Source organism: Cottoperca gobio, chromosome 12 (assembly GCF_900634415.1).
Source record: "Cottoperca gobio chromosome 12, fCotGob3.1, whole genome shotgun sequence".
Classification (NCBI taxonomy): domain Eukaryota; kingdom Metazoa; phylum Chordata; class Actinopteri; order Perciformes; family Bovichtidae; genus Cottoperca; species Cottoperca gobio.
The window spans coordinates 19,353,297-19,378,983 of record NC_041366.1 but is presented as its reverse complement, the minus strand read 5'-3'; the positions used below and the strand labels follow the sequence as shown (position 1 = coordinate 19,378,983).

General features: G+C 39.4%; 4 protein-coding genes across 6 annotated transcripts in view; 2 read left to right on the top strand and 2 right to left on the bottom strand.

Annotated features, from left to right (window-relative positions):
- arhgef28a (Rho guanine nucleotide exchange factor (GEF) 28a) overlaps window positions 1-1,897 on the bottom strand; it is a 40,510-nt gene extending 38,613 nt beyond the window's left edge. The window contains 1 exon segment of the mRNA XM_029444921.1: window positions 1,621-1,897. The gene's annotated coding sequence lies outside the window, so the exon portion shown is untranslated.
- Window positions 1,898-8,892: 6,995 nt separating this feature from the next.
- ankra2 (ankyrin repeat, family A (RFXANK-like), 2) lies at window positions 8,893-13,438 on the top strand. The gene is given in 10 exon segments (XM_029444565.1): window positions 8,893-9,028; window positions 9,192-9,528; window positions 9,615-9,773; window positions 9,867-9,932; window positions 10,513-10,550; window positions 10,552-10,611; window positions 10,713-10,838; window positions 10,987-11,053; window positions 11,186-11,266; window positions 11,814-13,438. Coding segments are annotated over 9 exon segments (936 nt in total). The 5' UTR covers window positions 8,893-9,028; window positions 9,192-9,245; the 3' UTR covers window positions 11,870-13,438.
- Window positions 13,307-16,619, bottom strand: btf3 (basic transcription factor 3). 3 transcript variants are annotated; one of them, XM_029444569.1, is made up of 6 exons: window positions 16,553-16,619; window positions 15,169-15,237; window positions 14,824-14,937; window positions 14,515-14,716; window positions 14,306-14,354; window positions 13,307-13,470 (listed from the first exon to the last, which is right to left on the bottom strand). In XM_029444569.1, the coding sequence occupies exons 2-6, from the start codon at window positions 15,235-15,237 to the stop codon at window positions 13,416-13,418; spliced, it is 489 nt and encodes a 162-aa protein (XP_029300429.1). In that variant the 5' UTR covers window positions 16,553-16,619; the 3' UTR covers window positions 13,307-13,415. The 3 variants fall into 3 exon arrangements, with proteins under 3 accessions (XP_029300429.1, XP_029300427.1, XP_029300426.1); XM_029444567.1 differs by having other exon boundaries at window positions 13,307-13,462; window positions 14,291-14,354; window positions 16,553-16,615; XM_029444566.1 differs by having other exon boundaries at window positions 13,307-13,462; window positions 14,291-14,354; window positions 16,490-16,605.
- A 5,871-nt stretch (window positions 16,620-22,490) lies between these two features.
- foxd1 (forkhead box D1) lies at window positions 22,491-24,326 on the top strand. The gene has a single exon (XM_029444820.1). It carries the CDS (start codon window positions 22,732-22,734, stop codon window positions 23,773-23,775), a length of 1,044 nt encoding a protein of 347 aa, XP_029300680.1. The 5' UTR covers window positions 22,491-22,731; the 3' UTR covers window positions 23,776-24,326.
- The last annotated feature ends 1,361 nt before the right edge of the window (window positions 24,327-25,687 follow it).

Genomic DNA, 25,687 nt, shown 5'->3' with positions numbered 1-25,687 from the left:
GTACTTTATATGTATGTGAAGACAATTCACTTAAAATTATAATTCTAATGGCAGGAAGTTCTCCGTCTTCTGAATTGTTGTTTTATTAAAATAAAGTTGCACAGCAGACTAACATCAAGATAATGATCCAACGAGTTAACAACAGGTCAAGTCAGATTATACTGTAATACACTATCTGATGTCCTGACGGGAATATCACTATCACTGTGATATTGTATCTTATCAATAGAAGTGCAAAGCCACGGGCCTGGGCGGCTATCTCTCGTTTTTTTTTTTTACCCACCTCATATCAATGGAGCTGCATTATTGTAATGTGGAACTGGAGAAGGTTTGCGTGTCATATTGTAGAATAAACATTGTCCTAGGTTGGCAGGTTGTTCCCCATTACGTCAACAAACGTGAATATTCTGGTGTGCTCGTGTTTTTTGCAAGGTTTAACGACACAATCTGAATCCACACAGAATAAATCAGGATCCATCTTGATTTGAGCTCCTTCAGTTCAATATCAAATCCTGGATCATCTATGGGTACAAAATAACCATGTGATCAGGTAGCCATGAATAAGACACACAGAACTGGAGGAATCTCAAATCCAGATGTCCAGTTGTTCTAGTGTGCACAGAATGTGCGTCCGTCATCGTCCTCAGGTCGACTTCAGCCTCTGACATGTTGAATGTGAATAAGAAACCTGACCTGGCTGGTGGCCACACTCTCCAGAACAGAGCGTGAGAAAAGAGATTACACATAACAGGAGAACGAACGCTGTCACAACGCATTTGGGAAAACTCATTTCGACATCTTTATATGTGATGCAAATATTTTCAGACGTGAACAAGCTGATCCTGTTGTCCCTTAACATTTTTTTCAAGGGATGCATGATTGAATAACCTAATTCCTCTCACATGACAAGCTGCAATCAGTCATAGGCTGTATTAAAAAAAGATAAAGTGCACTTTTCTGCTTTCAGCCTTTTGCATTTGGGACTAGTGGTACTTATCACTTCTTATAAAAAAGATGCAATGATGAAACTAACGCAGATGCAACAATAAGCATCAAAATGCACTCATCAGCAATGTCACTGTGTTCATGCGAGAAGAAAAAAAAGTGAAAACTTTCATTCAGACCACAAATATGTCCATTTATGAAACTAGTTTCTCACATTGTAAACAATCAAACAAAAGCCACATTTAAGAAGAACTCATGTAAAATAACCTCACTGCTAAGCCAGTGGTCGATAGACTCGCACAAAGAAGTGAAAACAGGCTTTAGATAATTACTAGCACTCAAACATATCCTTCAGGAACAATACCTCTACTGCTTTCACCGGGAAGTGAAAGTCCTGCACACAGTCAGTGAATGCATCACAGCAAGAAAACTGATCTGACTGTAAGACCACAACAAGGACAAAGAGTATGAAAGAACCAGTGACCGTATGAGTGCAGGCAGTGAAGTCACCACGTTTTTGTTTTACCTTTGAACGCACCAACATTTGACACATAAATCAACAACACGACATGTCCACAAAGCATCACAATAATCCCAATGCCGTTTTTTTTTGTTTCATGCAAAACTATTTTAAGCAGAGGTTTTCCAACTGAAGATGAATCAGACTGCCATTACCTGCTGTCGTCTCTCTCTCTCTCTCTCTCTCTCTCTCTCTCTCTTTCAGCTCTCGGTCCGTGAACTAAAAATCGCACGACTTGTTATCTTTGAATAAAAGTGTCTCTGCTGCTCGCTTTCTCCGCTTAATAAGCACTTTCCGCACCCTTGCTCTGCATCACTGCTCCCCCCGGCTCCCCCCGTCTCTTCGCTCCGGTAAAGTCGGTCGGGAGTTTGTTTTGCAGGTGTCGCCAGAGTTGTTGCTCCTCTGCAGCCTTCTCCTCTGGTCCAGCCCCCTCACACACCGGGCTGCAGGACTGAAAGCCTGTCAGGGAGGACACAGACGTCCCAATGAACGTTAAACGTGTTTATATTGTCCCGGTGCATGTAGTCTCACATGTCTCCAGTCAGCTCATAGAGACATGTCATGCTTTATATGGGTTTTAGTGTATACTCGTGCTGCACCTCATAGTGTACACAGGTCAGTTGCAATTTCAATTTCCTCCAATCAGAGACGAGCTGGAGTGATGTCACTTGAACCTACACTCACAAAGAAGCGACTCATTTTTGCATTGCTGGAAAGTAATTAAATTGACAAACCTTACCGTTAAGTACACATTTGATGTTACTATTTTATACGAGGCCACCTAATACATTTTAGTGGTTAATATTGTAGCTGCTCCACTGTTTATTTTAAAGCTTCATGTAGTAGTTTACACTCAAAATGTCTGAATAACAAATTAAATATCATGCATTTTTATATCAATTATAATAATAATGCAACAATACACAGTCTGCTTCATAAATGTTCTATTTTTGCGGATAATTCTGCACTTTTATGCAGTATTGCAAGTATTTTTTCACTGTGGTAAAAATACTTATCTGAGTACCTCTTCCACCGCTGCATTGTTGGTGTTTCTCAGAGATAATAATATTATAAAACATAACTAAAATGTTCTTTGTATGTTGCACTTATATTGGTTTGGCTTATTTCTAGCTAATAGTTTAATTCATATTCTATTGTTTCTGTATGTCGCACTTGTGTTTCTCTTATTTGAAGCTGTTGTTCTGCACTTAAAGGATTTCATTTATTTGTTGTATCCTCATGATTGTTTGCACTTATTGTAAGTCGCTTTGGACAAAAGTGACTAACTAAATGAACTGTAATGTAATGTAACTAAGAAGTGTGTTTCATACAATTCTGAGCTATTGGGTAGTTGTATCAGTATGAAGATAATAAGATGTGCTTGTGTCGGAGGTGTTATGTTTATTAAAGGGGTACTCGTGCAATTTGATGTTGCACTTCCTAAAAGCTAGGGAACTCTCAAGAGACTCTATTTTTATGTATTTTTTATTTTTAATGGTCACATTCTGAGCAGCAGAGGCTCCTGACTTTCAGTCTGTAGAAAGGGTCACACTCCAAAAATGCTGGATCCTACATTTCCCATAATGCAGCTCAATAATGTATATTAAATGCTCATCTCTTTGAAGAGCCTTCACCTACAGTTTGTAACACAGACTTTCTGTTAACAAGTCTGAAGCCGACATAACCCCGATGACAAAACTGAACTTTCTTTAACAGACATGTTCATTGTTTTAGCATTTACCTATAGGCTCACATTTAACTGTAACTATTCAACTATTACTGATTACTATGATATAAATGTCATTGTGGTACTAAGCAGTCAAAATTAACCTTATGGTATTTTCAAAACTGGAATTCATCACTACATCAATTAGAGCTTTCTGTAACCTATAATATATACAATTAATCTGAGACTACAGATATGTGTTATCATAACTGAAAAGTGTTTCATTCAGTAAAGTATAAATTACTTTTGCATTGAGGGAGAAAAAAGAAAACGCTGTTTCATATCTGTTCAATGTGCATGATATACTCCACTTCCTTATGCTCTTCTGCTGGATAAGAAGTCTCATTAGGATTTTAATCACACACACAGAGGTATGACAGTAACAGGAAGTGAGAGGAAGACTTTCCCACCCTTCCTGCTCCCAGCCTTATCCCACTCAGTGATAACGAGCAACAGATTAAATGTGTGAAATGAGGTCACAGCTGACAGTTTACAATATTGCTGTCTTACTTTTAACACAGTCAGCAGTCCGAGTTAATTGTACAGTCCCCCCCCCCCCCCCCCCCCCCCCCCCCCTCTCGGTGTCGTCTTGCTTAATTGGGGAGATGAGAGGATTATTGGCCATTTGGGAGAGAAACACATCCTTCTTGCAGCACTGCAAGTAAGACTGTGGCGCCATCTGTTGGCACAAGTCTATCAGTAACTAAAAAGTGGCTGAAGTCACAACACCGCCATCATGTGGAGGTTTTCCAGATAACATATATAATATATATAATGACACTTGTGTTTCTAAATCAATTTCAAAACGCACCACTAAGTGTCCAGAGATATGACGTATTATCTGCTGCGTTTTCTGCTCATCTCGTTTGCAGTGCATGTGATCCTGGTGTCCTGTAGATGGCGAGCTCAGCACACTGTGGACTTCATCACACACTGTCAAAAGAAAGCAGCTGAGATCAGAGTTGCATGTGATCTCAGAACAAGGCAACTGAACTTTGTATTCCCCTTGGTGTCATCACAGCTGTATGCACGGACTACGACCCTTGACCCTCATCATTAGAGATTCAAAAGACAAACAAGGGAACAGCAACAACAAATGCTGCACAAAGAGGCTTCGCAACAAACATCTTTGTCTCTTTTCTTTGCAGTTCCTGGTGGAGTAAAATCAGCAAAACTGCCATTAGACTGTTTCAATCAGCCCCCTGAAAAGACATTCCACACACAGTCCAAGAATAACAGCTTAGGAATCGCTGTGTGGTCATTTTTATTTGAACAAACTGATCCTCCAAAGCTCATTTTGACCTCTCAAACTCACTAATCATAACAATTCAGGACTTAAATTGAGATTTAAGGATTTGAATGTTGCAACACATGCCCCTGAGTCAAAGCAATGTTTTAAAGGAAGGTCTCACAAAATGCCCAATTCTGTTTAAAAAAAAAAATTCTCAGTTCCTTTTTCAGAGACGTGACTTTCTAAGGATAAACTCACACAGTGAGTCTGAAGATCACTCGGTTTATACACCACATAGAAAGTGAGTAAGAGGTTGAACAACATCAGCAACTTACTGAAATGAAGCACCTCACCAGAAAGATACACATGGATACCAGGCCCACATAAATAAACAATTAAACATTATATTTAGAACTAATGAATGGGAAAAATACTCCAGGGGCTTGGACTTGTTTAGCCTGCAAAGCCTAATCACTACTTTACAGCTTTGCAGGCCTGAGACATCAAAACAAACAAAGAAAGTTAGATTTGGACGGATGGATGGATATATATATATATATATATATATATATATATACACACACACATAGAACCCGTGAGGCAGGGTGAAACCCTAACCTCCTCACTTCTGACTTCACAATAATAATAATAATAATAATAATAATAATAATAATAATAATAATAATAATAATAATAATAATAATAATAATAATAATAATAATAATAATAATAATAATAAATGTTATTTATAAGCGCACTTTTCACAACAATAAGAACAGAAGACTGATGCCATGTTTATGCCTTTCGAAGGGATTTGGCAGATTACGAGGAAATATTTGCTGTAACCTCTAAATCAGATTAACATTTTGGAGCTTTGAGTAAAGATAATAACCTCAGCTGGAACAGATTTGTAACTGCCCGTCATTAATGTGGTAAACTGATCTGAAAGAATATTGAACAAGCTCCAAACAGTTCTGCTTTATTGAACTTTTCTTATGTAAGCCCCTTCTCCAGGATAAGGCACAATTATTTGCTAATTATCTGGAACATTTTGCCATCAGTGATCTCAGGCAACAAGATGAGTAATCATCTTTACACAGATATTAGTTTAAAGACATTAATGGCACTTATTACAGAGTGGTCTGCCAGATATGACTCATGAACACTGGAGTAGAGCCTGTAAGTCAGTTAGTGATAATTAGATGATTTATTGTAATATTTGTTGTCATTTCCAAATTATTACTGACTTTATTTTGTTAATACATCTGATATACCTCCTGAACATCTTTCTCCATATGTTAAAAATGCCCTAATATGGCAAAAAAGCAATATATCATATTCATAATTTTAAAAGTATTTGTCCTATTAACCCCGTTTGTCTTACTTTACTCTCATCTTGCTCCACCACCTGAGCTGCTCCTGCTCACTGTGGATGAAAAAGGTAAGTATGAGCTTCTGACTAAGAAAGAAAGTGACTTAGAATAATCTACAATATAAAAACAGAGAAAGTAGTGTTATGTAACCTACCTACAAACCGTATGCTACATCTATTTGTTCATTTAATATCACCTATTTAGTCATTTACACATTATTTCAAGTTTGTGACGGAGTGTAGACTTTTGTTAATGTTAAAGTGCACGATGTGAGGAAGAAGAGGAGGGTGACATTGCCTCTGTTCTGATACATCCTGTTAGTCACATCAGTATTAAGGCTGAGGTGACTGTTAAGAGCTCAAAGCAGAAGTGTGTCAAATGTCAAACTAACAAGGACGTACACAAGGATTCGCACTAATGAATGTTTATATATATATATATATATATATATATATATATATATATATATATATATATATATATATATATATATATATACATATATATGCCATATACCGTAATGAGCAAATACCAGGTGTAATAACTACAGCACAGCACAGCAAACATTAATATTCATACTGCTCTCTCCTGACACGTCAAAACCTTTTCGAGGGTGAGCAGTAAAGATGACTTAACCACCCACCAAAGCCTAAGCAGCATGCACTATATCTGTTTTATATGTTCTCCTAAGCAGCAGGCAGAGAAAGGTTTACTGAGGAACTACTTTGAAGGAAATACAAACTATTTCCTTGACATCTTATACAACTGTTGCTTATTTATATTGCGATTATATAGTTATCGTCTGAAGAAGGCAGAGACGCTCCACCTGAGACTTCAGTGCCTCGCTTTTCCAGCCATGCTCCCTAAAAAAGACGACCAGTTTGCACTTTTACTGTTTACTTCTGATCCTTTGCACTGTTCAATAAAGTTCATCATTATCTGCAGTCATCAGTTCGGTCAAATCAGTCCACAAGAATTAGCATAAAACACATTTTTGGGATCCGAATAAATGAGTAACTTTGAATGCTGTTGTCTCGTCACACGTTTCTAATTTCTTTTATCTTTTCTATTTCTACTTTGTCAAAAAAATCTATGGTCACAAGGCTTCACACAAAAGTGCAAAATGTTGCATCTTTAAAAACAAGGAGACAAGAGTTTTATTTCCCCAACAGGTCCATGTCCACTAATGTAGAAAGAAAGATGAATATAGTAAGACAGTATTCACCACATTAACAGTAAGTAGCCCTGTAGAGGGGGGCACAGGTGGGTCCAGGCTCACAGTGTTACCTGTTCAGCTTTACACATGGCGTCAAATGACACGTTTAATTAAACATATTGTTTATTGAGCAATGAAAGATGTTATGCCAGATTTGAAATTGCACTTATGTCAAACTGTTGGTCTGTGTTGTCTAAGATAATTGTGGCAAACAAGATATTGGAGAAAGAGTATTGAAATAAAAGACATGTTGACCTTTAAGTTTATAATGCTACTCATTGATTCATCTTCTAAAACCCATTTGAATATTTTGAAATGCTTCTCACAGCAAATATTGATATACGATTCATTTAGATTAATTAATCACAAAGCATGTAATAAATTAGATTAATAATTTTAATGGCTTGACAACCCTAATATATATTAGAAGTGACTTTATTAAATGACATCAAATCACAAATGAATAACGAGCAAAACGATTTTTTTTTAAATAATTGTAATAATCCATGCATGCATGAGCAGAATCAATTCTACAAGTGCAACACTCCCAGTAAATCAGTAAATGGAATAAAGCTGCGGGGAAAAGAAAGCACTGCTAATGACTCTCTCTGTAAACACAAATTTACTTTTTGAGAAACTACTTATGCATTAAGCACCATCAGCCTGTGTGTGCGTGTGTGTGTGTGTGTGTGTGTGTGTGTGTGTGTGTGTGTGTGTGTGTGTGTGTGTATGTGTGTGTGTGTGTGTGTGTGTGTGTGTGTGTGTGTGTGAGGAGGGAATGTGAATGCTCCTGGCAAGAAAACAAAACAAAAATTTCACGGGGCATCCCTGGAGTAGATGTTACAGGCTAAAAAGTGTGTCCTCACTGCCAGAGGGCCACTTTGCACCCACGGGCCGCATAGCCAGTTGCCCACCCCTGGTATATGGTGACAGTTTAACACAAGAGTAACCTCACAAAGTACCCTTGAATTAATAAGCATACAATTCTCATATCCTTGACCACATTTAGACACCAGAATATGTCATGCATAATAATATAAAAGTGTGTTGTTCTTTCTCTGCATTTTCTTTTACAAACATATTAATACCACAATTTGTCGTGTCAATTCTGTCTGCAGCAGCAGCTAGAATATAACTGGTTTATAAATGTATACTTTTTATTTTTTTAATTATGAAACATTTTCTAGCTGTGTGCTTCTTAAAGAATGATGGGTCTCAGTTCTGACTTCTACTGTTTCAATTACTGTAACACTCAAAATGAAAGCATTAATATGGTAAATAATCATAATAATAAGAATCATAATCATATTCATAGTCATTGTGATAATCATGCATTCCATTTATTGTGCACTTTTCATAACACAAAGTCAAATCAAATAAATATATTTATATAGCCCAATATCACAAATTACACATTTACAGACTGTACAGGATACGACACCCTCATATTACTTGTATACTTGACCTATCACGCTGGACATGCAGTCTGCCAAAATATGTAACCCCCTCCATAATGTGCAGTCTCTGCCCAATACAATTAATTACTTTATGTTGTATTGAGGCGTACTTCAGATCATATCTAGTAAATATGGAGAAGTTTATTTTTTCCTTGCAAAAGTTATAGCTGGATATAACACGTATCCTCTCTATAATGCCCTACCATCAAGTGTTTTAATTTGTACAAACTTCAGATCATCCCTAACAACCTTTGTTAATATGGAAACATTTCGTCTTTCCCAGCAAAAGCACACTTCCTACCAGAGGGCAACGAAGCACGACGGAACTGAAAAGAGGGAGGTAAATAGTGGACGCACCCCTTTGTGGACGCATCCAATTGCGCATGCGTGAATATATCAAAACACCGAATAAAGAGGGGTGAGGATGTCACATGAGGATATTTAAATAAAATAATGCCTCATCGAGTAGGAACATTCTTTATTACAAAACATTTGCATTACGCCGGGGCTTAATGTGTTCACATGTGTTTGCCACGGCTCGTTACCGTGACTAACGGAAGGTAACGATACAACAGCTAGCATGCTAACTGATAGCTAGCAGACAGTTGATTTGGTATTTAATATGACGACCTGCTGTATTTAGATTAGTGTTGTCAGCCAAAGTTAGGTAGCGTTGTCAATGCAATGTGAAACACAATACTGGTTTTGTGTTTTTCAATATAGATTGTCTGAGGCGTGCAGTGGCTTCCGGTTAATCTCAGTGTGAGTGATCCCAGCATGGACAACGTCAACATGTCAGCCTCATGTGGGACAGCAGAGGACATGGAGGGGATCTGTGTAATGCCGGATTTGAGTGTCATCAAGACTGAGCAATCGATGGGTGCATGCCCAGATGACACAGGCACCCAAAATGTGGCCATGGGCATCAAGTTCATTTTGCCAAACCGCTTTGACATGAATGTTTGCTCAAGATTTGTCAAGTCGCTCAACGAGGAGGACAGCAAGAACATCCAGGACCAGGTGAACTCTGATCTGGAGGTGGCTTCTGTTTTATTCAAAGGTAAGAATCCCGCTTTGGTTATTTTACGACAATGTCTGGATGTATGAGGCTGTAACTTACCACAACATGTGTTTCTTCTCTTCCAGCTGAGTGCAACATCCAGACCTCACCTTCCCCGGGTATACAAGTTCGCCATGTTTACACGCCGTCCACCACCAAACATTTCTCACCCATCAAACAGTCCACCACACTCACCAATAAACACCGTGGCAATGAGGTTTCTTCCACACCTCTTTTGGTGCATTGTAAGTATCCACAGTTGCTTTGACTTCATTTAATAAAATGTTTCTAACATGAATAAAGTCAGAATGTTTATCTTTACATGTTTTTCCTCTCAGCGTTGTCCATTCATCAGCTTGCAGCCCAGGGTGAAATGGTGTTTTTGGCCAGCAGGATTGAACAAGGTAGACAGATCATCTCAGTCATGCAGTGAAATGATCTAAATCAAAACTTATTATAGATTAATATGTTGATTTTATTTAATGAATCAGGAAAATAGTGAAAAATAGCCCCTGAGATTTCCCAGAGCCCAAGATGACGGCTTTAAATGTCTTCTTGTATCAGACCAACAATCCAAACATCAAAGGGAGTTTGGATTTAAAATCATTTAAGACAAATTAAATCAGCGACTCTTCATATTTAAGATACAGGAACCAGAAAATGTCATTTTTGCTTAAAAAGTTATTGAATTGATTATCAAATTGTCGTTTCAGCTCTACTGGTCTTATTATGTCACATAAATCAGATGCGAAACAAGAAATGGTATTTGATATATAATGTAATTATACTGTCTAATAACCTTTTTATAACTCCTACAGAAAGTATTGTAAAGACCGTGTAATATACCGAAGAAAAGTAGTATCTTCATTGCATTTCAAACATCGCCCAGCTGTGCTCCTGCAAAGGATGAGTGGGTTACGTGATGATAATTAATGTAGTGATCCTGTTGGTTTTTAAAAACACATGTTTATGTATCATTTTAAGAGACTGTGATCAACCTCCAAGATGAAGAAGGCTTTACCCCCTCTGATGTGGGCAGCTGCACATGGACAAATCGCCGTCGTTGAGTTTCTGCTCCAAAATGTATGGAAAACTTAACGTGTTATTCAGAACTCGTGGTTTTATGATATCAGAGCTTGCTCCTCTTTTATTTATTTCCTGGTCTGTATCCTTCTTCGCTGCAGGGTGCTGACCCCAACCTCCTGGCCAAAGGGAGGGAGAGCGCTCTGTCCTTGGCCTGCAGTAAAGGATACACTGATATTGTGAAGATGCTCATTGACTGTGGTGTTGATGTCAATGAATATGACTGGGTGAGAACACTAAGCGTATATCACATGTGTACTTAAGTACAACATAAGAACTAATATATGTTGTATCACTTTGTGCTGGTGGTTTAATGTCGCTGTTATCAAATTAATCTGATGTGGCTCGTTGTGATGTTCTTTCTGTGTGTTTCAGAATGGAGGCGCCCCTCTGCTGTACGCTGTCCACGGGAACCACGTGCGCTGTGTCGAAATCTTGTTAGGTGAGGACACACACCGACAGTAACACCCGTGATCAGACACGTCCAGCTGTATTTGTTTTAAATTACTTTGTGTTTAGATAATAGTGTGTTTAACATGTACAATAATAACGTTCTGGTATGTTTGTCTTCCAGAGAGCGGTGCTGATCCGACCATTGAGTCGGATTCTGGATTCAATGCAATGGACATGGCTGTGGCTATGGGCCACCGGAATGGTACGTGTGAATTAAATGTGTCTGAGCCACCATGTAGACACACACACACACACGTGTCTTATGTGGACTTAAGTACTTTCTCACTGTGTGTGTGTGTGTGTGTGTGTGTGTGTGTGTGTGTGTGTGTGTGTGTGTGTGTGTGTGTGTGTGTGTGTGTGTGTGTGTGTGTGTGTGTGTGTGTGTGTGTGTGTGTGTGTGTGTGTGTGTGTGTGTGTGTGTGTGTGTGTGTGTGTGTGTGTGTGTGTGTGTGTGTGTGTGTGTGTGTGTGTGTGTGTGTGTGTCCTTTTCTTCAATAAAAGCTCACAAAATAATTTATGGATTAAAATTTTACTCAATTAATAATCTCACAATCAAAAAATTGCTAAACACTGATTTTAAAGGAGGCAAAATGGATTTCCTCTGAATGCATGTCGTTGTGATCCGACCAAATCCCATTTTGTGTCCTTTCTGGGAGTGACGGACGGCCTCTTGGAAAAGTTTGATTAGTATTCGCTTTGAAGTGACGCACAGCTCTGTTGAATAAACTACTGTATGTGTCTCTGTGCAGTTCAACAGGTGATGGAGGCACACTTACTGAAGTTACTGATGGGAATCAGAGAATGAACTGTGAGGAAAACAAACACCGACGGGACGACGCACAGGCTGTCGGCCGACAGGAATACTTTGTTCCATTTAGGTGATGCACATGAAAGTGTGTTTTGAATTTGAACCCTCTTTCAAACGGTTTTTACTCTTTGTCACATTGAATGCAGAGTAATAATTCTGATCTTAAAGAACTAAATTGTAAAGTTGCAGTTTTCCTCTGCGCTCCACCTGCAGTATCCAGAATGTGCCGAGTCATGCAGGATTGATTTCTGCTCTCTCAGCTCGGAGGTTTTAGTTTTGAGTCTTATGATCGTATGACATCATCACGTGCCATCGGCTGTTCCATCCGTTTCCTGTTATGTCAAGTGTTTTTTAAACTAAATTATAATAAGAAACCGTTTAAGAGGGAAAGATTAATGCAATGTGTTGACTTACCACATGTTCCCCGTCTGCTCTTCATAGCGAGCACATTTCAGAGGCTCTTTTTTCTCTCATGAAGACGTCAGTGTGTGGATCGGGAATACGTTCGTACGGACTGCACATGGTACAGCCCGCTTTCATGATGCTGCCAAGCCGTTTGTTGATCCTTAAGATGTGTGTTGGTTGTACGGAGTTTATTTATTTGAATAATTTCGACAGTGTTGTGATGTAAGTCTGTTTTGGTTTCTGTGATACTGATGTGTTGTGAATTTTAAGACCTCACACTTTGTTTAAATGTCCCACAAAGTTAGTGGTGCTGCTTGCCACTGTATGATGGTGCTTGTGTTTTTACACCAGTCATAACTTGTGCTGACCTCAGCGTCACTCTGTACAGATATTTATCTGATTGCAAGTCGAAAAAAAGGTCAAACTGTTTATAGTCACTGAAATGAAGCTGTTATTTAATTAAAAGATCTTTTTAAACTGCACTCAACAGTCAGTCATGGGGAGAAAACACTTGAGTAGCTGAGTGCTGTACATACAAGCAGGGGAGAAGTCACTGAATTTAAAGCTGCAGGATTATACACTTGAGCCAATAATCTAAAAACATGCATGGCTTTGTTGTGATTATGCATTTGTAAGCTATACATTAAGTGAAACCCTGCACCTGATGATGAAGGAGGCTGACCACTGCAGTATTTCAGCTGTGGAAAAGAAAGAAGACATTTTGGCTATTTGACAGTAGCAAAGATTTATTCCAGATATGGTGGTTTGAGCGAGGCCACAAAGAATTAAAGTTCAGTAACAGAGGAAAAAGATGTACAGCAGGAGCATTAAACACAACATTCTACACACTCACGGGACAAACAGACCACAACAAGCATTTGGAGTCTGGTGGAAAAGAAGAAGTGGAATGAGTACTTAAATACTGCTACCCCCTGTTTTTAATACTTAAGAGTACTATTCTAGAAAAGGACTCAAAAGTAGGCTAGTACTTTGTTCAGGTGTTGCACATTTTTACAGACAACTCGCAGCCAAAAGTTGATAGAACTTTATTCGCTTTCCACTTCTCAAAACAGACAGAAAAACATCTTGTGCCTCACATGGTCCTGTCACGTTTTGACACTTCAGGGTCCCATTTCCTCTAGTTAGCCTCATCCTTGGATGCTTCATCAAAGTTCTCCACCAGGTCTGAAACAACACAAGATTCGGTGGTAAATGGATTGAGTCGAGGAGAAAGGCATGTCCGTCTGCACAATGACTCAAAGGTAGGAGTGTTTATCTGAAACGTGATACTCGGGGCAATCAAAATCATTTGCTCATCTTTCCCCGCTCCTAGATAGACCGCAATGTGCTCCACAGCTGTGAAAATGATGGCGTAAAGCATCAAAAGGTTGGCTTCAATTACTCCATGAAATGTGAGAAATCTGCCTTTAAAAAGTGTTTGGCTCAAAGGGTCGAGGGTTAAAATGGAAACAATTCAAAAGGTCTGAGAAAACATGTTCCTTTAGTGGGAGAACAAAAAGGAAACTTAACTCCAATAACAACATGATGGCGATGGCCGTTAACCCCCGTGCCATCAGGCTCCGACTGCTGGATACATGTGTAATCGTTTGTTACATTAGTGAGAACGTGGGTGGTGGGTGGTGGGGGGGGGCGACAGGGAGAGAAGTCCTGGGAAAAAGCTGCGATTGTTGTAATGGCAACCTCATGTGTTTGGCTTATTTCCCCTCACAAAGAAAAGCAAACTGGATCCTAAGATCTTATAAACAATGAGCATGAGATTCAAACATTGCACCATTATTCTGAAGCCATTGATGAATCCCCTTCATTTGACCCCCTCACACAAGCTGAAGGAAAACAAACCGCCGATGATCATTTAACTGAGAAATAAAAAAACACTTTGCCCAATTATGGATAAGTGTGAAGAGTATTTCCAAATAAGACTGAAACGTGTTCAAGTCATCTTTTACTTTGATGGTGGAACTACTTTGCAAAGAGACATTTAAAAACACTCACCTGGAACATCAGTCGTCTTCATCTTCTTCTTCTACTGTTGCAATTGGCGCTTTTCCATCTGAAGCTGCAACAAACAAAGATGAGTGAGAAGGTTAAACCCTGAAGACGAGACTCATCTCTTTAAACAAGTTGGATTAAACATTAAATACGGTTTGGAATCTATTGTGTCATCGATGCTAAATTATGACTTGATTCAACACGTTTCAGTGCGATAGGTTACTGACCCTGTTTGGGCAGAGCCTCAGCGAGTCTCCGGAGGCTCGTCAGGCTGTCTGCTCCCAGCTGGTTCAGGATACCCGGCAGCATCTCGGTCAGCTGCTTGGTCTCAGCGTGGCCGGTGATGGTGAAGGTGTTGGCTGCGAGGGAGGCCTGCACTTTGGGATTGTTGAAGTGGATGACTGTTCCTTGATTCGTAAACATGTTAACCTGTAACGGACCAAAGTGTTTATACGGTTAGCAAACCGGCTGCACTGAAACGTGAGTCACCTTAAAATCACAGAGGGACACAAGCGAGATTAAAGGTTTATACCTACCTCCTCAATACCAGAGATATTGTTGACACCGAGTTTCTTTAAGGAGAACTGGAGCTTCTTGTCATCTGCGGTTGCCGTTCTGTGTACAACCTTCTTCTTTCTGCGAGCACTGCCCTGTGGGGACGATCACACAAACGCATTTCTGTCTTAATGGTCTATGAATGCATCTTCTGGATCCATAACTTGGAGGCTTGATGTGGGACTTTGTTTGTCCTTAAAGCCGATTCACTCTCTGGCCCACAGTGCACTGTTGCATAAATAAAATAGTCTGTTGTCATGTCATGCTTTGCAGAAAATCGAGCATTTCATTGGACCTTTGATAATGTTTTTATTTTTGACACTTACCTTTCCGCCGATGCGGACTTGTGCCTGTAGTTTAATAAGTTTTTCTTGATTCATAATTACTTCTTTCATCTGAATAAAAGAAAGCACATCACATATGTTAGTGTGTCTTTGTAATGACAGCCTCCATGTTCAACAAACATTGTGGATATTTAATTAACTTATGTAAAACCAAAATATTGTGTATTTAAAATGACAACATGAAATTAAACGTCTTAAATTAACACAGTTAAGACAGAAAACACAACATTTGATATAGTTGCCAAAAATACGGCACAAAAGCAGGTATCAGGACACACACCATGCAAGTACGGAGATAATATGGTCGCACTGTAACACACTGAAAATGAGACCTCTGTACCAAAACAAACCTTAGTTGTCTGACATCAAGTAACAAAGGACAGTGCATTTAATGACTAACACTTGGTGTGATCTGGTTTGTTGTGGCCCTGATCTCAATGAGCTCTGCAAACACAATCTAACCCAAAACACCTACACTATGGTTTTCTTGCGGTGTGTAGAGGAGAAAGGAAGGAGACAATGGATGGTGGCACATCAGGACATGGTGATAATTGTCATTATGTATTAGTCATGCACACTAAAAAAAAACTAAGAGTATGCATTCAGGTTAAACCGACTGAGCTCGAGCCATCTGGGGCATGATCATATTACTACAATGCATATGAACATAAACTACATTATTACTGTATTATGTATATAACCGCTATGTTAAACTATAAAAAAATAAAATTATGAGAGCTCAAATATTTACATACATACAATGTAGCCATAACTCAGCTAATACCTCACATCATATAGTAAACACTGTGTCAACGACACACACATGTAAACACGCACGAGCAGGGAGGAGAGGGTGTGGTAGTCGGCAGTTAGACCGTAATCAAAGCGATAAGTAGACTTTTAAAAGAGCCAGAGAGAAGCTGTCAGTGTCACAGTCAAATGCGACGAGTTAGGTTAAATATCTACCGAAAGCTAAATGGTTCCTCTTCTATGTTGTCTGTATTGTGGACAACAAGCTAACATAAGACACACAACAAAAGGCTGTTGTAGGCCAAACTAAATAAGCCAATAGCCACACAGGTTGCGACAGGTAGGTTAAAGCTAACATTTGCTGACTAATTCAGCTAACCGTTGTACCGAAACAAGGTGTGGTTTAGCTTTTGTGCAAGAACTTGTAAGCTAACTTGAGCTAGCCTCTTTGCTAACTGTGAGCTTGGGGAGTGGACGGCCTGTCGCACACACTGCGTCAGTCACGTTAGCTCGGCGGATTTCAGCCATCTAGTCAGAAAAGGCTTTCGTTTACCTCTTGTTGTCGGATCAGGGGGGAACAGTGCAGGGAAGAAAGTATTTAAAGCTCCTCACTGACCTGTAAACTAACAGCAGACACATGCGGGGAGCAAGATGGAAGCGAAAGAGGAGGGAGGAAGTGACGTACTGAAAAAAAGCGCAATCTACTATAGGGTTTGCCTTTCCCTGGGTTTAGCTTGGCAGGTAACACTTTCAATTTATCATTGAAATGTTTAAAGGTTTAAATTATGGAATTGGTACAGTTTGAGTTTTGGGCTTCCCCCCAGATTGAGAAAATGTGCAATATTTTAAAAGTACATATACAAACACAAAACACTTATTGTAGGCTACAACTTCAATCAAATGTTTTCCTTCATTTAACATTCTGAATACAATAATAATATTATACACAGCCATAATTTGTCCTTTTTAATTATATTCAAAACATAATTCAACTAACATTTAAAGGTGCAATGTGTAGTTCCGAGCCACCTGCTCAAAAGAAATAGGGGGCAGCATTTCACCTCTACAACCGGCTCCATGCAATATACATTTACAGTCATCGGTTATTAACAAAACATCTACAACTAACTAAAAGTAGGGCCAGAATATGCACAATTCCACCAAAGCTCTGAGAGCCAGTCAAAATAACACAGCTATCTTATAACCTTGTAGTCTGCGTGTTTACTGTTGCACTGTACGCTCTGTGTGACGTTCAGTTAGTGTGTTTATGGGTCTGCAACACACAACATAGCGTCAACACTGTAATCCCTTCATGTTGGTTCATTTTTTGAATGTTTTAAAAATCTAATTCTACCAAATCTTTCACATTGCACCTTTAACAACCATGCCAGGCTGTTAATGTCATCTTCATGCAGCGTCTTTAATTCATTCCTTGCTCATTTGTCTCCATCTCCATGAGTGGAAGGCTTTTACTGTGAAGCACATGCAGGTGCACAATGTGCAGAGGTGTTTGACATCTTGCTGAAGTAAGTCTTGTATTTTCTACAATATTTTGATTCTATTCTGATGATGTGACATACAAACTTTACAATCTGGCACGAGAGTTGTTCTGGAATCACCTTTCCCTTTTGTTAAATGCATTTTCTGGCCAACATTTTGTTTAACTCACCTCAAGTCTATCGACATGAATCTTTGCACTACATTGTTAGTTTGTGTTGTAAAAGAGTCCGAGGCTGGTGGAATATAGCACAAGAGGCTGCAGCTGATAGCAAATCTATTAGATTATAGATTTGTGGCCTTAAAACACGGACATGTTAGGCACCTGTGGAGAGAGAGAGCAGAAGGAATGTTATTATAAACCAGTACCCTACTAAGTGTACACATGATGATACTTTTGCGCTTTACACTGCAGTGTTTCTGCATGATGATGACAGTTCCCATTTACAATTGGCGATAACTTTTGGATTCATCGATACTTAAAAAGTAAAAGTCCAAGGTGACTTTAAATGTCTTATTTTGTGAGTCCAAAACCCAAAGATATTCATGTTCATATGATTTAAAACAGAGAAAAGGGAAATATATATATTTGAGAGGCTGAAAACAGCATTTTCTGCCATTTTAAAATAATTTTTCTGTCGATCAACTAATCACTGCAACTCTAAAAGAATCATCCTTTTGCTCTTTTCTCCAGAAACCACACTACGCACTTACATTATGTCCATCATATCCAAATGTGCAGCTGACACAAAACCTTCACTGTAAATGACCTTTTATCTTTCAATCTAACTGTTCGCTGCGGTGAAAGTGATAAAGTTTTGGTGAAAAAGTAGTAGGAGTAAGAGTTTGCTGCACTAGTTGGATCAAACAGGGGCATATGATATCAGTGTGGGCACTCTCTTTCAATCCAAAGGATATGTTTCACCTCCGATCAGCTTTACTCCTGTAGATCCGGTAGTGTGTGTGTGTGTGTGTGTGTGTGTGTGTGTGTGTGTGTGTGTGTGTGTGTGTGTGTGTGTGTGTGTGTGTGCGTGTGTTCGTCTTGTGACTGCATTGCATTCTGGTCTATTGAGGGTGCTGTTAGTTGAGAAACTGTGAAGATTTCTGTGTGTATGATGCTGAACATTATATCACACAACAGTAAGTCTAAAGAAAAGCATTTTCTCTCATGGACTGAAGCCTTTACATTTAATATCACAACATTAGCGTCAAATTAATGTTACATGCAGATGATGAATTCATTAAAATGACACACATACGCCCCCTGGGTTATCTTAAACATTTTGTGTAAAAGCTCAACAAAATACAAAATAAATCATTTATAGACATTTCCACAATATTTCCATTACAAGCCATATTCATAATAATGATGATGATGATGATGTGATCAGTTCTTTTTACTTTTCTGTCTGGGATTTAGTTGCAATGTTTTCTTTTTGTTGTGTTAAAACTTAAATACGAAGCAAATATTTGCAGCACCTAAAGGTGATGTGTGTTACACTGACACTGAAACATACCCAAACTATAAACTAATAAACATGAAACATTGAACAAAGATGTACAGCAGACATCTTTAGGAACACACTACAATGAACATGTATACATACATAGACTGTAAATAACAACAACATTTAGTTTATGTTTCCCCCCATGATGATCACGTGCCTTCTCTTTGACTGATCACGGACCTGAGGCTGCTTCAGGGACCTGAGGCTGCTTCAGGGACCTGAGGCTGCTTCAGGGACCTTCGGTGCAGTTCATGGAACTTTTTGAGGGTTTTAGAAAATGTGTTTTTTTTTGTCTTTGGCTTTAATTAAGTGTCCGATAATTCCCCTCATGTAAAAATAAAGTGCGTAGCTAGATTAATGAATGCCCCTTTAAAGAAGGCGCGATAAAAAAATAGTTCCCAATTGAGAGTTGTGTCCAACAATGTGACACTTTGGCGTCCTTCAAGCGCAATAATACAAACTGCAACACGTTTGTGTATAATTCCAAATATTAACATTGAGTTTAAATGTATTTAAAATTGTATTCAAGCTATTGTAGTCCCCTATTTAAACCCATGCATGTGATAGGCTATTCTTACAGGCTAATTTCCTTCTCTGCAGTGCACCTCACGCACAGTATCTGTGTTGCGCCTCTTCTGCATGTGATACACATTAATCACATGCCCCCACAGACGGGCCGTTTTGGTGACACTCAGGGGTTTTGTCAGAGCAAGAGGAAGGCAGGCAGGGATTGCGTTTAACCAGCTAAGTGCTTTCTTGGTACCCCGTGGCACGGAAACACCCTCGGATCGCAGAGGGGGAATTTAGAAACACTTTAGAGGTGGTTTACCACACATGCGAGCGTTGCTGTTGTAAGTGTGGGCTCAAGAAGAGAAGAAGAAGAAATCGCCTGGTCTTCATTCACTTAATGCAGATTTGTTTTCTTCTTCTAATAGTGTCAGTGCATTCACATAAGTCTAGTGATTCATTGAAAGTTTCTGGCTCTGCAAACTTTATTAAATACAAATACGCTTATTTTCAACAATTTTATACATTTATAACTATCAACAATTGAAGTTTCGGTATAAACCTGAACTTCTGATGTTCGTGAGGTATTCACCATCAGGCATTCTGGTTTTCAAATAAAGGGCCTGAGGAGTAAGAGCTAAGGTAGGCTTACATGTAACTGTGTAAAGTGCTTTTTTCTTTTTTTAAAGACGCACGTTAACTTCTTTACCTTGAGGTTTGAAGTTAGATTTGATATATCCATGGTGGATTATTTTATTTTACTATCTTCACAGATGGAGTACAGCACACAGTAAATCATTGCACATACGGACTGTTATTAATTCGGCTAAAATGTGTGAGGCTTATGAAAACTATTCGATTAAAACATCCGTCTTATTGCAATAATTATTCCTCGTTTAAATTTGTAAACAGCACTGATTTATTCACTTTATTTTAAATACCTATTTAAAACTATTAATGTAATTATTAATTAATGTAGCTTAAAGCGTGGGTAGACAGTGTGTCTAACTTTCTCTGTTGAGGTGTCTCATCATATTATGTTTTGCCCATAGACAAAATATAATATATATATATATATATATATATATATATATATATATATATATATATATATATAGTATACTGAGTTTATTATATGCTTATAGTTCAGTCATTTCAAACTGAAGTGACAGAGATGATGAATAATACATAAAATACAGCATTTTATTGGTTAGAATAAGAAAAATAACAATCAGTGTTGTTGAAATTACAGAAAATATTGTTTTTATTTTTTCCCACTTTCTTATAATTTTACAACAGCGCAGTTATTATGTAAAACTATTTATTATTATTTATAGAAGCCAGTAGAATACAGTTTAGTGCTTTATTACCAGCATGTCAGATACAATCTATGCTTTACACCAACCTCTACATTTAAAATGGTTAGTTTAAGGGAAGTTAGTAAGTTGCTGGTTGTGACAGCTGCAACAGTTTTTAACTTTAATGGGCCGTAAAGTGTTTTATTTGTGAGAAGACTTCACCGCTAGATGGCGCTGGTCAAATGGGAACCTCTGAAAAGTTACTGGAGCCACACAGTACCTGAATACATCAGTTTGAAACAAAGTCTGCATAAGAAACCTGATGAATAGATTTTTATTAGAAGTATAAATGTGTTTTTAGGCCAACTGCAGTTATGAAAACGTGCGTAACCTTTTAGAACAGAAAAGGTAAAATGCACATATGTTTGCTAAAGTTGTATTTTCTTTAGTACTTTGATTTAACTCAGTAGATTGCAGCATGCTTTGCAAATGTGCGTGCTTTGTTTGAATTGTTTAAATTATTTTCGGCCAACCTAACTAACAGTTCAGAATAAAATCATAATAAAACAGTGATCTATATTCATACTTTATTACCACACTTTTACTCTTCCTTAAACTTAGTTTACTAATCTGGTAATGACTGAGAATGAACTGTAATAATAATAATGTTAATTCAACAAACATGAGCTTCATGTGTTTTATTAATAGTCCATTTTAATATACATTATAGACAATTCCGGTGGATATATTATGTTTTAAAAGCTTTGTATTGGGTCCTGCAGACATTGTGAATTTATTTTACCAGATACAACTTTTTTTATTTTATGCAATTAACCTGTAAAACTTTTTTTAATCGTTATATGTGTTTTGACACCTATTTAAAATATTTGTTCCTTGTTCCTAACTCCATAAAATAAAATAAGATTCATATAAATGTCCACACACACACACACACACACACACACACACACACACACACACACACACACACACACACACACACACACACACACACACAAAGCACCGTGCTCCAGACGCACGGCAGAGGCCTTATATATCTGGGGCTTGCATGCTCTGCGTGACCCGTGACTGATTCGAGTTAACAGCTGACTCTTTTCCATTACAAATGGCTCGCGGATAATCTAGATAACTACCGGATCACGCAAACTGAGCTGCCTGGATATGGTGCACTAGTCTGCGGCACTATTTCGAAAGGCACTCAGTCACAATATCACAGGTCTCTCATATTAAAATGTTATATTTGAGCAGAAACCTTCTTTTTTTTAAATCCCAAGTATTTTGAGATATTATTTCTGCACAATAAAAATGTGCACGTGCATGTGCTCCCTAATGTATCACACTAGTAACTGAGCCTAAATAAATAAAACGGTTATCAAGATGTCCACTTCGATCTGAGCAATATCCATACCAGTAATTACACTTCCCCGAAAGATCTTTTTATCTTCCAACATCTATTTTTGCGCAAAATCTCCTACTGTAATAAAAGCTTCAGATTAATGCGGACTACAGGCCACCGTGAATGACCACTAAAAAGGATGTAGGCCACACCAAACTTTTTTTTTAAAAACCACTCACAGTTAATTTTCAAAGACCTTTTGTGTTATTTAATTTTTTCTCTCTCTTTTCATTTGCCTCCGTGACGTTTCCTCCCCATGTGATCAGGGCGGCGGTATAAATACTGGGAGAAGATCCGCCCCCTCTGTTATTCAGGTTTGGACCCGTTTGCAGGTTTCCCGGCACATTTTCTCAGCCTGGCATTGGGACTGTTCGTTAGTGGGCGATAACAAAAACCTGAAAACATATGGAAATAGCGAGAAAACAGGGGCACAGCTCTCACCGACGGCGACACGTGCTCCTCTCCTCTCCCCCTCCTCATATGAGTTTTTGAAGAGGGAGGGCAGGGCAGCTTGTGCATCTCATCGTCTTCCTCATCTGGCGTCGGAGGGCACAGCCGTGTGTGAGCCATGACTCTGAGCTCAGAGATGTCGGATGCCTCCATCCTTTCGGAAGAGACCGACATAGACGTGGTCGGCGAAGGGGAGGATGGAGACAACCAGACGCGCTCCTACGTGGACGAAGTGGCACAGATGCACGACGGCATCCTGCTGGATGGCTCTCCTCCTCCGTGCCTGGACGACTCCACCTCGTCAAGAGATACCTACAAGCCGGCGGGCAAGAACACCCTGGTGAAGCCCCCTTACTCCTACATCGCCTTAATCACCATGTCCATCCTGCAGAGTCCCAAAAAGAGGCTCACTCTCAGCGAGATCTGCGACTTCATCAGCAACCGCTTCCCGTACTACAGGGAGAAGTTCCCGGCCTGGCAGAACTCCATCAGACACAACTTGTCCCTAAATGACTGCTTCGTGAAGATACCGAGGGAGCCTGGGAACCCTGGGAAGGGCAACTACTGGACCCTGGACCCGGAGTCTGCTGATATGTTTGACAACGGGAGCTTTCTGAGGCGGAGGAAGCGCTTCAAGCGGCAGCAGGCGCAGGACTTGCTGCGGGAACACAGTTTTATCCCCGCGGCTGCTGCGTATGGGTACGGACCGTACGGCTGCGGAGGATACGGCATCCAGCTCCAATCCTACCACACACACTCTGCACTTTTTGCGTTTCAGCAGCAGCAACAGCAGCACTCCAGGCATTCACACTCACACACGGGAACCATTATCCCTGCACCGTCTTTGATGCCTACCACCACGGACTTAGCCAGGAGTAGGTTTTATCCCCAGCTTAGCTCCAGTCTGGGCTCAGCCAGCGTGCAGGCTGCAGTCCCGGTGCAGAAGTCCAGCTCCCCGGTGCAGCGGTCTCCCTTCTCCATAGAGAGTATCATTGGGGGGTCACTGAGTCCCTCCAGGACTTCTCCGGCCGTTATCCCGGTCTTACCCTCCTCTTTGGGGCATCCAGCGGCCAGCCTGTCGCAGACCGTCCGCCCCGGAGCTGTTTTACACCCGGTAGAAAACTTTCCGAGCAGAGTTGTGAGCGGCACTAGCGACTGTTAAATGTCTTAACAACAAACTTTTCAAGAAACTTAAAAAAAAGAAACAGCAACAAAAACAAAAAACGCCCCTCTTTGAAGGTAGGATTATTTTTGTATGTTTGTTTGATAGCACGCAGCTGAATGATGGACATGAACAAACACTATTTGTGCCTATATTCATGCTGTTTAAAAATATATATTTATGTTCATTTTTTTTCGGTGTGAATCAGACTACCACGAACTTTCCTTGTATTTCCCATGAAGTAATTCGTTTCAGTCACTGTTTAGGGCGTCTCAGGATAACGATCTAATGGACAGGTTATAAATGATCACATGTTTTGAAAATAGGCTAATAATGTATTTGTGTCAAACACATCCATGTTTTTATTTTTTATTATTAGTTTGGCAAATCAAAACATTTTTTTATGGTTTTGATTTGAACTTTGTATTAAAAAAAAAACCACAGAGCAAAGTCATACATTTATAATAATAATATGCAGTGTGTGTTTATTTCAGTAATAAAACATTGTACATTTTTTGGCAAGTATTGTGTAATTGAAGTGTGATATTTTTACACAGTTTGTTTTTCAACAAGAATAAATTTCGTTTTGCAAAAAAAAGTAATTTGTTTGGAAATACATTTATTAATAAAAATGGAGCTTGCTGGGCCTATATATTACTACCAGGGATTTACACTTAGGAGGACATTAGGCTAAATAATGTTGCCTTAAGTTGGAAAAGTTTCATGATTTGATCTGGTCTTTAATTTGGGATTGTGCTTATTAATCAGCTAATACAGTAACAACAACCTTGAAGTATATCACCTGTATGGCTTTGAGCGGGGATTGGAAAGTGTTTTAATTTCAGAAAAGCGTGTGCAAGACACAAAAAACAGACTTTTATGCATTCGTTTATGTGATCAAACAGTATGTTCAGATGTTGCACACATTAGTCAGTGCTGTACGCTTTGGAACATGCGCACACGAGGCCTGCGTGTCCATCTGACCTCTCTCACACTCATCCTCGTAATTACGGTGAGCGGACAGGAAGGTGTCAGCGGGGTGAGACAGAGGCTGTATTTTGCCTGCTTCAGGTTGGTGATTATACCGGTGCTGATGTGGACAGCTGGTCAGCTCTTGAGAAAACACTCCTCGTGTAATATTTCATTATCTGCTCTTACTTGACAGAGTTTTTTTTTTTCCCAGAGAAAATGAAATGTTTGGAGGCTCGCTCTGGTGTGCCACGGGGCCAACAGGGTCTGCATGGACAGAGATGTAGTGGAGGTTAAAACCACCTCCACCCACTCACCATTTGTTTAGTGTTTACTCACCTTTATTTTGCCCCCACATAGGAGAGAGTATATCATTTGTAATGTGGTGACACATACATCCAAACAGAGTGCTGTTTTTACGCAGAAGCATTACGCAGAGTTGCTTCATTATGCACCTAAAAGAGCCACAGTAAAGAAATAGCCTACGTGTCCGTTGATTACCTAATATTTTCACTATTATTAATTTCCTAAACACATTTCAGTCCGAAGCAGGTGCTGCAGCTGCAGGGCTGCAACTCCTGTGTGATGCTGCATGCGTTTCCTTTTAATATTTTACGAGCTCTTTATGCAGACTGTACTGTACAGCCGCGCTGCTTCCGTGACTGGATGTGTGCAGCCGTCCACTGCGTGTGTCTGCATCCCCTGATTCAAAGCAGCGTGTGTGTAGTAGATAGCTAAATTGGTGCAGCGCTTAGAGCCAGTTCACTAGGCCACGAGAGGACAGCTATTGCGTGATGATGTAACACGCAACGAGAGACTGACAGGCGCGCACACACACACACACACACACACACACACACACACACACACACACACACACACTCACACACTAAAGAGAGAGTAGCAGGGAAAGAGGTCAGTCGTACTGTATGGACTTGTTTAC

Coding starts and splice junctions, on each gene's coding strand:
- foxd1 (XM_029444820.1), top strand. CDS start 22,732: ATGACTCTGAGCTCAGAGATGTCGGATGCCTCCATCCTTTCGGAAGAG.
- btf3 (XM_029444569.1), bottom strand. CDS start 15,237: ATGAAAGAAGTAATTATGAATCAAGAAAAACTTATTAAACTACAGGCA. Junction 14,355..14,514: donor TGAGGCTCTGCCCAAACAGG/GTCAGTAACCTA, acceptor TGTTTGTTGCAG/CTTCAGATGGAAAAGCGCCA. Junction 13,471..14,305: donor GTAGAAGAAGAAGATGAAGA/CGACTGATGTTC, acceptor CGAATCTTGTGT/TGTTTCAGACCTGGTGGAGA.